Below are 10,126 nucleotides of genomic sequence, written 5' to 3'. Positions count from 1 at the left end.
TTTGTCAACTGGTCCTTAGGATGGAGAGACTTCAGCGTTTTGGGTCAGTGAGACTGGGATCAGCCTGGCTACCAGTCTGTGGAAGGCCTTCTATGAGATATGGGATAAGCCCAGGATTTAGGTTGAGTCCGGCTCTGCCTGTCCCCCGCAGGCAGACTATTTTGCCTCTCCAGGGGCGGCACTTGTATAACAGCCTACTTCAAAACACTGTTGAGGGCAAGTCTGAAATGCACGTGAAGGCACTCTACCAATAATAATCGTTATTTCCAAATGAGAAGGGCAAAGGAAGACACCTCCGAGCTTTTCAAGGCTAAGAGTCTGCAAAATAGCTGTGTGGACGACTGAAGCAGGGAAATCCCGACAGGACGAGCTTTGGAGAAGGGACCAGGTTTCTGCGCGCAGGCCGACACTGAGGTCACGGCAGGGCATCGCAAGTGGGAATACTTGGCAGATATGGGGAGACAGAGGCTGGACGCAGAAGAGCAGTCCGGGATGGCGGGATGGGGGCACTGTCCTTCCTCAGCTCCGAGCTGAGCATGCGCCAAGGCGGGCCGGGGAATGCTTGGCCGTCCCAGGAGGACGCCCCTGGGCGCAAGCCTTTAGCCATTACTTTGGGTCGGGCCCTTACCTCTGCCATCTCCGAGCCCCGCCGCATCTGCGTTTCACAGCTGAGAAAACGAGGCCGGAAACGTCACCCAGCTACCGAGGCGGCTCAGAAGCAGACACGGGCAGTCGGCTCCCAAACCTCCGTACTTTGCCCCACGGCCCGCTGCCCCAGAGCTGGGGGCCGGGGACGCAGGGACACGGCTCACGGGACAGAGGAAGGCTGGGAGGCTGCGGCGGCGGGGGCCGGAGGGACCAGGGCCGCGGACCGCAGAGGGGAAGCGGGGCGAGGCAGTGAACACCAAGGTGCCCACAGAGGAGCGGGCTCGGGCGGCAGGGCTGGGAGGGGCTCCCCTTCTGCAGTCCACTCGGCCACTGTCCTTTGGCCACTTCCCGGCCTGATGAGGGGAGCGCAAGCCACAGCCCCCAGCCCAACGCGGCTCACCACTTCCTTAGGGACTCTACTTCCAAGCGTGACACCCAGAGAACACAGCCCGAAGGGAATTGCTGTCTGTCCCGCGAGTCCTGCCACGCCGGGGAACTGGGGTCAGGCCGGGGAGGGGGGGGGCAGCTCCGGAGACAGAGCGGCCTGGGCCCTCAGGGCCGCGGGAGGGGGGGGGGGTACAGCAGGGGCCCAGGAGGGACGCTGACCTCCCCTCTGGCGCGACCCGCTGGGGAAGACAGCAGGTGACCAGCAGGACTCTGGGTAGCACCAGCAGCCCGGGCACAGGCAGAAACCAGTGGGCCCCTGGTGGCGCCAGGGAAGAGGAAGAGCGGCAGACCGGACTCTAGGCAGGGAAGAGGGGATCCCAGGCTGAGGCTCTCATTCAAATGCCTCCTTCCCCCCAGAGCCCTGAGGTGCTTCTTCCTCCCTCTACACCTGCCTTGGTGGCTCATGGCTTTCCCAAGTGCCTCCAGCAGATTCAGCTTTATTTCCTCCTGCCGGCCTCATTTTCTAAATTCACAGGCCAGTGAGTGTCATCCTTTATTTTTTTTAAGTTTGTTTGTTTGTCTGTTTATTTATTCATGAAAGACACAGGCAGAGGGAGAAGCGGAGTCCTTGCAGGGAGCCCGATGGGGGACTCCATCCCAGGACCCCGGGATCACGACCTGAGCCAGATGCTCAACCACTGAGTCACCCAGGTGCCCCTTGAGTGTCGTCCTTATGAGAGAAACGAGGCTCTGGAGCGTCCTCTCGTGTTCCACTTTCGCCTTTTCACTGCCCCTCACCTGCTGCAGGTCAGGTGAGGACAAGCAGAATTCCTCTGCTGGACGGGCCTCACACTCTAGTGCCTCTGCCAGAGAAGCTTCCAGCCACCACAACGCCTGAAATGCCAGCATTCTCATCAACTCCTCTGGTGAAGAATTCTTCTCCCCTCTGCTTCCTCCTGTCTGAAAACGCAAAAGTCCCTGGAAAAGTAATAGATTTTGTGTCTAACCCTCTAGAGCAAATCACAGAGACCTCTTTGATGTGTCTTAGAGGATCATATGCTCTGGGAGCCCTGGACAGCTGATGTTGGCACCAAGAAATGGTTCAGGGAACAGACAGGGAAGGTGGAGGAGTTGATGAAAATTCTAGTCCGTTACGCAATTTTGTCCTGTATTAACCTCATGCCTTGGCTCAGGTTCAGGGGAAGTTGTAATAGTTCATGTTGTAGCTGAGGCTGTAGATGCTCCAGCCATATCCTCTTGGCCTACCTTAGAACTTACCTGAAGAAATTTTCCAAATAACAGCAAGGAAAGACACAGATGTGGAGAGTTAACGTCGTGCAGAAACAAACGGGGACCCATTCTGAGGAGCATTCCATGTGTTGTCTCGGAGGGTCGTCAGCCTAACTGGACCCCAGCAACCCACAGTAGTAACCCCTTCACCAGTGCCCCTTTTATTGCTCACTCTTCAGAGTGCTTCTAGGATCACCCCTGGGGAAAAAAAAAAAAAAAACTACTCACATCCAAATTCTTGTTTCAGATCTTGTTTTGGCAGGAATAGCAATCAAGACACCATAGATAATGAACTTTCCCTGCCATTCCAAGTACCGATGGAGGAGGGTAAAAGCCCCCTTGCTTTGGAAACAACACACAGCCCCAGATTTTAGAAACGTACATTGAAATTTTAAAAGCCCATATACTTCTACTTGCAAAAGTTTCACTTAAGAAAACTAACAGACTGTGTGCAAAAATGCATGTGTGAGGATATCTATTTCCATGTAGAAGAGTAAAAATTGGGAAGCAACTAAAATTTCCAGCACTAGCAACTTGGCTAATACATTAGAGTAATTCTATGTTGCCATTAGAAAGTATAAATTGGGGCGCCTGGATGGCTCAGTCAGATGAGCACCTGCTTTCTGCTCAAGTCATAATCTCGGGGTCCTGGGATAGAGCCCCAAGTCAAGCTCACTACTCAGCAGGGAGTCTGCTTCTCCCTCTCCTTTTGCTCCTTCCCACCTCTCATGCTCGCTCTCTCTCAAATAGATGGATAAAATCTTGAAAAAGAAAGAAAAAGAAGAAGAAAGAAAGAAAAAGAAAGGAAGAAAGGAAGGAAGGAAGGAAGGAAGGAAGGAAGGAAGGAAGAAAGAAAGAAAGAAAGAAAGAAAGAAAGAAAGAAAGAAAGAAAGAAAGAAAGAGAAAGACCATGTCTGTGATACATTAAGTGAAAATGCAGATGACAAAGCATCATGTGCAGCATAATCTACTTTTGCAGATAGTTAGTACATTCGTGTGCGAACATGTGTGCAGGAAGAATCTCGAAGGATGACAACAAAATATAAACTGGTTACCTTTGGGTATAAGAGTTGGGAATTGTGGATCATTCTCCTCTCCTTCTTTACACTTTTAAGAATTGGGGGGAAAAACACTTTTTCTTTTTACCACTAAAACCAGTTTTAAAACTCCAAAAAAAGTCTAAAAAAATGAATGGCCTCAGCCACCGAGAACCGAATTCCGTAGCTAAAAGTTCCGAGCGGAGAACAGAGGGGGCCGGTGCCCCTGAGCCGGAGCAGAGCTGGGCAGTGGCTGCTGCACCGGGACAGCGACACCTGCCACCGGCGGAAGCAGGGGCGTCACGTGTCCCGCCCGCGTGGCCCGCGTGGTGCTCGCGGGCACCCGCCCCCCACCTCCCAGCGGCCCTCAGCAGCTCCCTTTCCAATTTGCTGCTCTTCCGGGAGTTGGTTATCCCCAGGGAAGGAGGGCGCCCTCGTTGCCACGGCAACGGGAGCCTCCCAGCCCGGACACCTGCCCCGCGCAGCCCCGCCCCGCCCCGCCCCGCCCGGGGGAGGGGTGGAGGCTTCAGGCGCTGGGGCCTGAGGGAAGGAGGGGACAGGAATTAAAACGCAGGGTCAGAGGGAAGGGACAGGAAGAAAAATGGACGAGAGGGCCCCTGACAAGCCCCTTGGCCACTGAGCGCTTCCTCCCGCCCCCGGCGCTCCTCCGTCAAAGGCCGCGTCCCCGGATCCCGAGCTGGCGGGTGGGGCTGTCGGACGCTGCTGGCGTCTCCGCGTCTTCCAGGAACCCCGGGGCGTGTTTTAAAGTCTCGGGAACGGAGCGCGCCGGAACGGAGCTTTCACTCTCCTGCCCCGCCCGCCCGGACCGAGAAGGCGGGTGAGCCAGCGGGCCGCAGCGACCGGCCGAGCCCAGCGGCCGCGCGCGGGGAGGGGGGCCCGCAGCCCGGCCCGGCTCCCGCGGGACGCCCCGGCCCCCCGGCCCCCCGGCCCCCCGGCCCCCCGGCCCCCCGGCCCCCCGGCCCCCCGGCCCCCCGGCCCCCCGGCCCCCCGGCCCCCCGGCCCCGCCCGGCGGAAGGCGGTGCGCGCGGCGGAAGGCGGAGGCGGCTGCTGGGCCACGCCCCGCGCCCAGGCCGCGCCCCCTGCGGCCCCCGGGCTGCCTGCAGGGGCCTCCGGGGCTGGCGGCGCCGAGCTCGCAGACCTTCGCGCGCGGAGCACCGCGTCTCCTGTTACCCACCCCAGGGGCTGCCCAGCCTCAGCTCCAAGCGTTTCACTGCCTGGCCTGGAAACCCTTTCCTCTCTGCTCCAGCAGCAGCAGCCCTTTGATTAATGGAGTCTCCTGGCGTGGGAGCGTCGAGCCACTGCCCCGCTGGAAACCCCTGGTGCCTGCTGGCTCCCATCTGGAGCGCGTGTACGCCCAGGTGCACCCCCTTTCTTCAGCCTCCTTCCCTCTTCCTGCTGCCTCCCTCTCCCTGAAACCTTAGGACTTGTGGTTGCGATGAACCTTACTTAGGCTGTTCCAAGAGTCCTTTTCCTCCCAGCCTCTCTGTGAACCCACCTCCTCCAACACCTGACATTTATTTTCCTTCAGCTACTCTCTTCTTCCCCTCAGTGTCCACACACACACACACACACACACACACACGCAGGCCTGTTCCCTTCCCCCTCCTCCATCAGGCCAGTGAGAAATGGGCTCACCCAGTAGCAAGCGCACAGGCAGTCGACAGCTGCCCACTCAGCCCACGAGGGCAGCACACCAGCCGCACGCCCATGTGGAAACAGTGCTTTTGACAACCCCAGGCATCATATTTCACGAGTGAGCCAAATGTAGAAAGGATTAGCTGTTTCACCCAATAAGCCCACATCTGTAGTTACATTCTGATGGGGATAAAATGACTCTGGTTATTAATCCTTCTGCTTTAGGGTATAAGCTGATCACCAGCTGGGCTCAGGGGGAAAAAAATCTATCCCAGCTCGTGCCAGCCTCCTCCCCATCCTCACCTGCCCCATCTTCTGTGCTGTACTGTTGCACATCTAGGTCTGCAGACCAAGCCGAAGCCTGGCAGCTGAAGCGCCTCTGAGACAAAACAGCTCCGATCTGTTCTGTAGAGGACATCCATTCAATCCTGGGAGTATGTACAGGGAATACACTTTAGGCAAGATGTCGTTGGTCTTCACTGTGGCAGAAACAAAGATGATTCCTGCATGGCTGTGTCTTTTTCATGCTGAAAAAAGCTGAAGTGGGCGGTCAGAACCTGCATGTGGTTTCTGGGACTTCCTGCCCTGAGGCACCCTGGGTGTATCAAATGGCCCAGGGGAATCCAGTTTGGGTAGGACAGTATTTTCTAAGTCAGCTGCCTACAAGGAATGGAGCGTTCGCTTATGTGGCTTCTCCCTACGGGGAACCAGCAGGACAGGGTAGCTTTGTTTCTATTGTGGATCCTTTCTCTTTAAACGCCAGATCTGCAGGCACTGGTGACTTCCAGGAGTCTCCCTGTCCCTTGGTGTCACCAAGAGGAGAGAAGCAGGTGGAGAGCTAAGGTTTCCTCTTTCCAGATCACCAGGCCTGCAGCACACCACACAAAGAAGTGACATTACTGAGAGGCAATTTTCCCCAGTCAGTTCAGACGTGACCAAGTCTGGGCTGACCAAGTGATCCAGCATCCACATTGGAACCTCTCAATAATGAAAAGAGGTGCCACTGATAATTGCATGGAACTTTCCTGAGCAAACCAGGGTGTGTTCACCTTACCTGAGGGGTTGTTTCCATCTGCAGGGGCCATGATAGAAGGTACTGCTGATACTGCTGAAACAGGACAGTTGGTTAGCTCCTCCCTGAATCCTTCATCCTTTTTAAGAATTTTAGATGTGCATTTTGCAAGAATGTCTGTCTTCTAGAGACAATTTCCTAGCATCACTTTGCTGTAGGGAACTGGCAAACTCCTCCAAAGGAAACTAAAGATTAATATTCATTTTTAAGCTGCTCCTGTTTTTTTTTAATATTTATTTTTTCATGAGAGACACAGAGAGAGAGAGAGAGAGAGAGGCAGAGACACAGGCAGAGGGAGAAGCAGGCTCCATGCAGGGAGCCCAAAGTGGGACTTGATCCCGGGTCTCCAGGATCAGGCCCTGGGCTGAAGTCGGCGCTAAACCGCTGAGCCACTTGGGCTGCCCTGCTCCTGTTTTTAATACTGTTCAATTCTTATTGCAGTGCTGAATTAAATATTCATATTTATTTATCTATTTATTTACTTATTTATTTTAAAGATTTTATTTATTTATTCATGAGAGACACAAAGAGACAGAGGCAGAGACACAGGCAGAGGGAGAAGCAGGCTCTCCATGGGAAGTCCAATGATTTGATCCCAGGACCCCAGGTTCATGACCTGAGCTAAAGGCAGATGCTCAACCACTGAGCCACCCAGGCATCCCTAAATATTCACTTATAAAATGAAGAAAAAAAATCAGTCCTAGTCCTCTTCTGTGAACACCTACTTCAGCCCTTCCTCTCTCTCCTCTGCTGATTTGCCCTCTTCCCTGAGGCCCCTATATTTCCACTCTCCAACTCTGGATCAGCTCAACCATCTCCTTTATTGGTGCTATCTGTGTCTGGGATGCTGGGAGATAATAGAGATTGTCATCAATAATGTTTGTTAAGTGAATAAATCAGGATTGACACCATTGCACAGTTATGCTTCCTACCCTTGAATGCATCTCAGCATCACTCAGTTGCTCTGCGGGCTTTCTCGGTTCACATGGTAATATTCCAAGCCTTAGGTAACCCAAATCTCCACCTACCCTCTAACTCTTGGCACTGGCCCTAACTTCTTCAAGAACAAAGAGCAAAAACAAAATAAATCTGAAGTATGAGCTTCTTGAACTTTCTACACTCTCTTTGACCTCCAAGCTACATATATTGATGGACACCCCTCTTTGATGAAAACTGCCCTCTTTTCTGCTCCCTCTGTGTGGCCCCCATGGGCGCTGCCACATACTCACATGGGACCTCCTCCCCATGCCACAATTTATTGACCCAACCGGGCTCCTAAAGACTCAAGTTGAGCCAGTGAGAACTTTCCACAGAATTTTGAGTCAGTCCAGTTTGTCTCCTGTGGCTACAGCTGTCTGCCTTGTGTCCCCCTTCAGACTGACAAAGCTGATGACCTACAGGGGATAGAAATATGCTCATCTCTATATCCAAAAACTAAATAATAAAACAAAGATTTTCAACTCTTTTTCCTCCTCCAGGCTCCAGTCCCTTCCCTTCTACCTCTGTTTCCTTACCTCCTATGATACCCAATCTACTGCTATGATCCGGCTCCCTCTCATCTTCCCTCTGCTCACCTAAATAAAGAGGTAAGCTGAGGCGAGCTCAAATCACCAGAAACCGGGTTTATTTGAGGATAACAGAGCAAGCGCGATTCAGAAAATGTATGTTGTAGCAGCATTGGGCAGGGCCACTAAGGTTTTGAGGCAGGCTAGATTTGGAGGCAAGGAGTGCCAAGAGGGGGACGTCCAGCCAGAGTCCAAGCATGCAAGTCACGGGCTTGAAGATGAGGAGCCATTCTTGAGGGATGTTCATAAGTCAGGAGAAGAGTCTCACTCTTCTGTAAATCAGACAATGATAGGAAATCAGTTTCTTGGCTCTTAAATTCCATTCTTCTGAAGGCATGTGTGTGAGATTCTTTATCCCATATCCCCCAGTTCCATTTTAGACTGCAATCCTGCACCTCTTTCCCCATGAGCAGTGCATCCTGAGCTATGCCCAAGTCCCAGAACTCGTGCAGCTTGTCTGCAGCATCTGGCCCCACTCATCCACTCTCTGAGTCTTGACACAGGCACTCCTCCAGATGGTTTTCCTCCTGGCTCTTGTTCTAACACAAAGAAGCCTGACCTGCAGAAGCTGTACCAGGGTCTAAATATTCTAAGGATCCACAGCTCTTCCAAACCTCTTTCCAAAACCTCTTCTCACCTCATAGAGATGCAGCCAGCCCGTGCCCGCTCTTCTGGTGCATCACAGAGCGAAGGCTAACTTATCTAGTGAAATCATAGAAGCCAGGGTGTTAACAGATGACTTATTTCATTATTTTGATAGCAGCTCTCACAGACTTAGCTCAGTGTCTCTCAAATGTGGATTATAGTGGAAGGAGACGGTAGAGAACAGGGATTGGGATGGAAGAGGGTGCTAGGGATATATTATGGACAGTCTGAGAGTTTTAAGGACATTGAAGTTTTGTATTTTCACTTCATGTTAATATCAGTACTCGATTGTGCATTTTAATTTACTGCCCCATTGGCATGGAGGGCTCACCAACTTTTAGTGCATTGTTTTCAAAGTGGAATGTATTCTCAACGTTTCAGAGAATTTTCTACTTCTAAAGAGAGTGTCTTTGTTCCTCAGATTGGGAAGTACTGACTCAAGGAATAAGCTTCCTTGAAATGTGAGAGCTGTCTATGTACCTGGCAGCACCATAGTGAGAGACAGAAGTACAACACCGGAGTCTTTTCCTCAAAAATTCATGGGCTCATTAGGAAGATGACACAGGGACACTTAAAAAAATTAAATACAAGCATAAAGTAAGAATGTGAGACGTGTCACAAAATGGCACGTTATTAAGTGATGTGGACAACACTTTCTATGAGGTCAGATGCAAGAGAGCTTTCCCTGTATGGGAATGATCATGGAGCCTTCTCGGTTGGGAGAGGGTCTAGCCATACTGCTCATCCAGGAAGTGAGCAAGGCTGGAGATGACAAATATGTAGCTGGAGAAGAAAGAGAGAGACTGTAGCCACAGAGAAAGTTCATGAAACAGCAAAAGTCAGATTCAGAGTGGACTGAATGGAGGGTTCTCATGGGGGCAAAAGTGGACAATGCGGGGTCCCCTCTATCACACTGAATACATACCCAGCAAGGACACCAACAATTCTCTGCTTAAGAATTTGTGGCTTGATAGTTTTTTAAAAAGCATGCAGAAGTCTTTATGGGAAAAATTAGAACAGAATTGGGCTTCTTTACACTTACATTTTAATCATGTATAATCCCTTCTATGGAGACAGAAGTGAGACTGCATGATCATATCAGTGCTTGTTCCTCGAAAGGTCTGATGCAGCCCATTAGGAGACAATCAAGCTGGGGTCATGTTCTGCAGGACTTGAATTCCAAGTGAGGCAATCAAAGCCCACCCACCCTGCTGTGCAAAGAGCTTCAAGGCCACTGGCAACCTCACATTCTCTACCTCTAGTCTAACACTGGAGTTAGATCCTTCACTACATAGCATACAAGGCCACACACAGGAGAGTTTTCTTTATTGTGGTGATTTATGCCTTCTCATTTTATTGCTGCTATTGATTGGCATTGGTTGGAGGAAATCATACCCTCTTGAATACAAAAGCCCCCCCTTGCAGAATGTCCCCTATAACAGCTGGTGATGTTTATTGCTCTTATTAACCTGACAGTCTGGAGATGATATTGATGATACTCATACAGCGCTTTCATTCCTCTGGGTTACTGGGACACCACTTTGTTGTTGTCACCTCCAGCCACGTGGTGCTTAGGACAGTGAAGACATGGCACCATAGTGCTTTGAGTCACAGGTATCTGAGGAATGAGTAAATGAATGAATAAGTGAAAAATTAAAGAGGATCTGTGCTGAGAAGAGGCATCCCAAGATTGGGATGGGAGGGCAGTTGAAGCTCACGATGGCTAAGGCCTCCTCTGACCCTACGAGCTCTTCTTCCTCTGGGCACAGGTCAGAGAAGACATTCAGTTCTCCAGTCGTCACTCAAGAGAGATTCCCTTTCTGGCC

The 10,126-nt window shown here is 51.8% G+C and overlaps 1 protein-coding gene across 1 annotated transcript; it reads left to right on the top strand.

The window, feature by feature from the left end:
- Positions 1-500: 500 nt before the first annotated feature.
- On the top strand, positions 501-6,650 carry LOC119876100. The gene is made up of 4 exons (XM_038532064.1): positions 501-909; positions 3,633-4,200; positions 4,630-4,741; positions 5,359-6,650. Exons 1-4 carry the CDS (start codon positions 501-503, stop codon positions 5,557-5,559), a joined length of 1,290 nt encoding a protein of 429 aa, XP_038387992.1. The 3' UTR covers positions 5,560-6,650.
- The last annotated feature ends 3,476 nt before the right edge of the window (positions 6,651-10,126 follow it).

This window comes from Canis lupus, chromosome 2, assembly GCF_011100685.1.
Source record: "Canis lupus familiaris isolate Mischka breed German Shepherd chromosome 2, alternate assembly UU_Cfam_GSD_1.0, whole genome shotgun sequence".
Classification (NCBI taxonomy): domain Eukaryota; kingdom Metazoa; phylum Chordata; class Mammalia; order Carnivora; family Canidae; genus Canis; species Canis lupus.
Note: the sequence above shows the minus strand (reverse complement) of the source record. Positions and strands in the feature narration are given on the sequence as shown.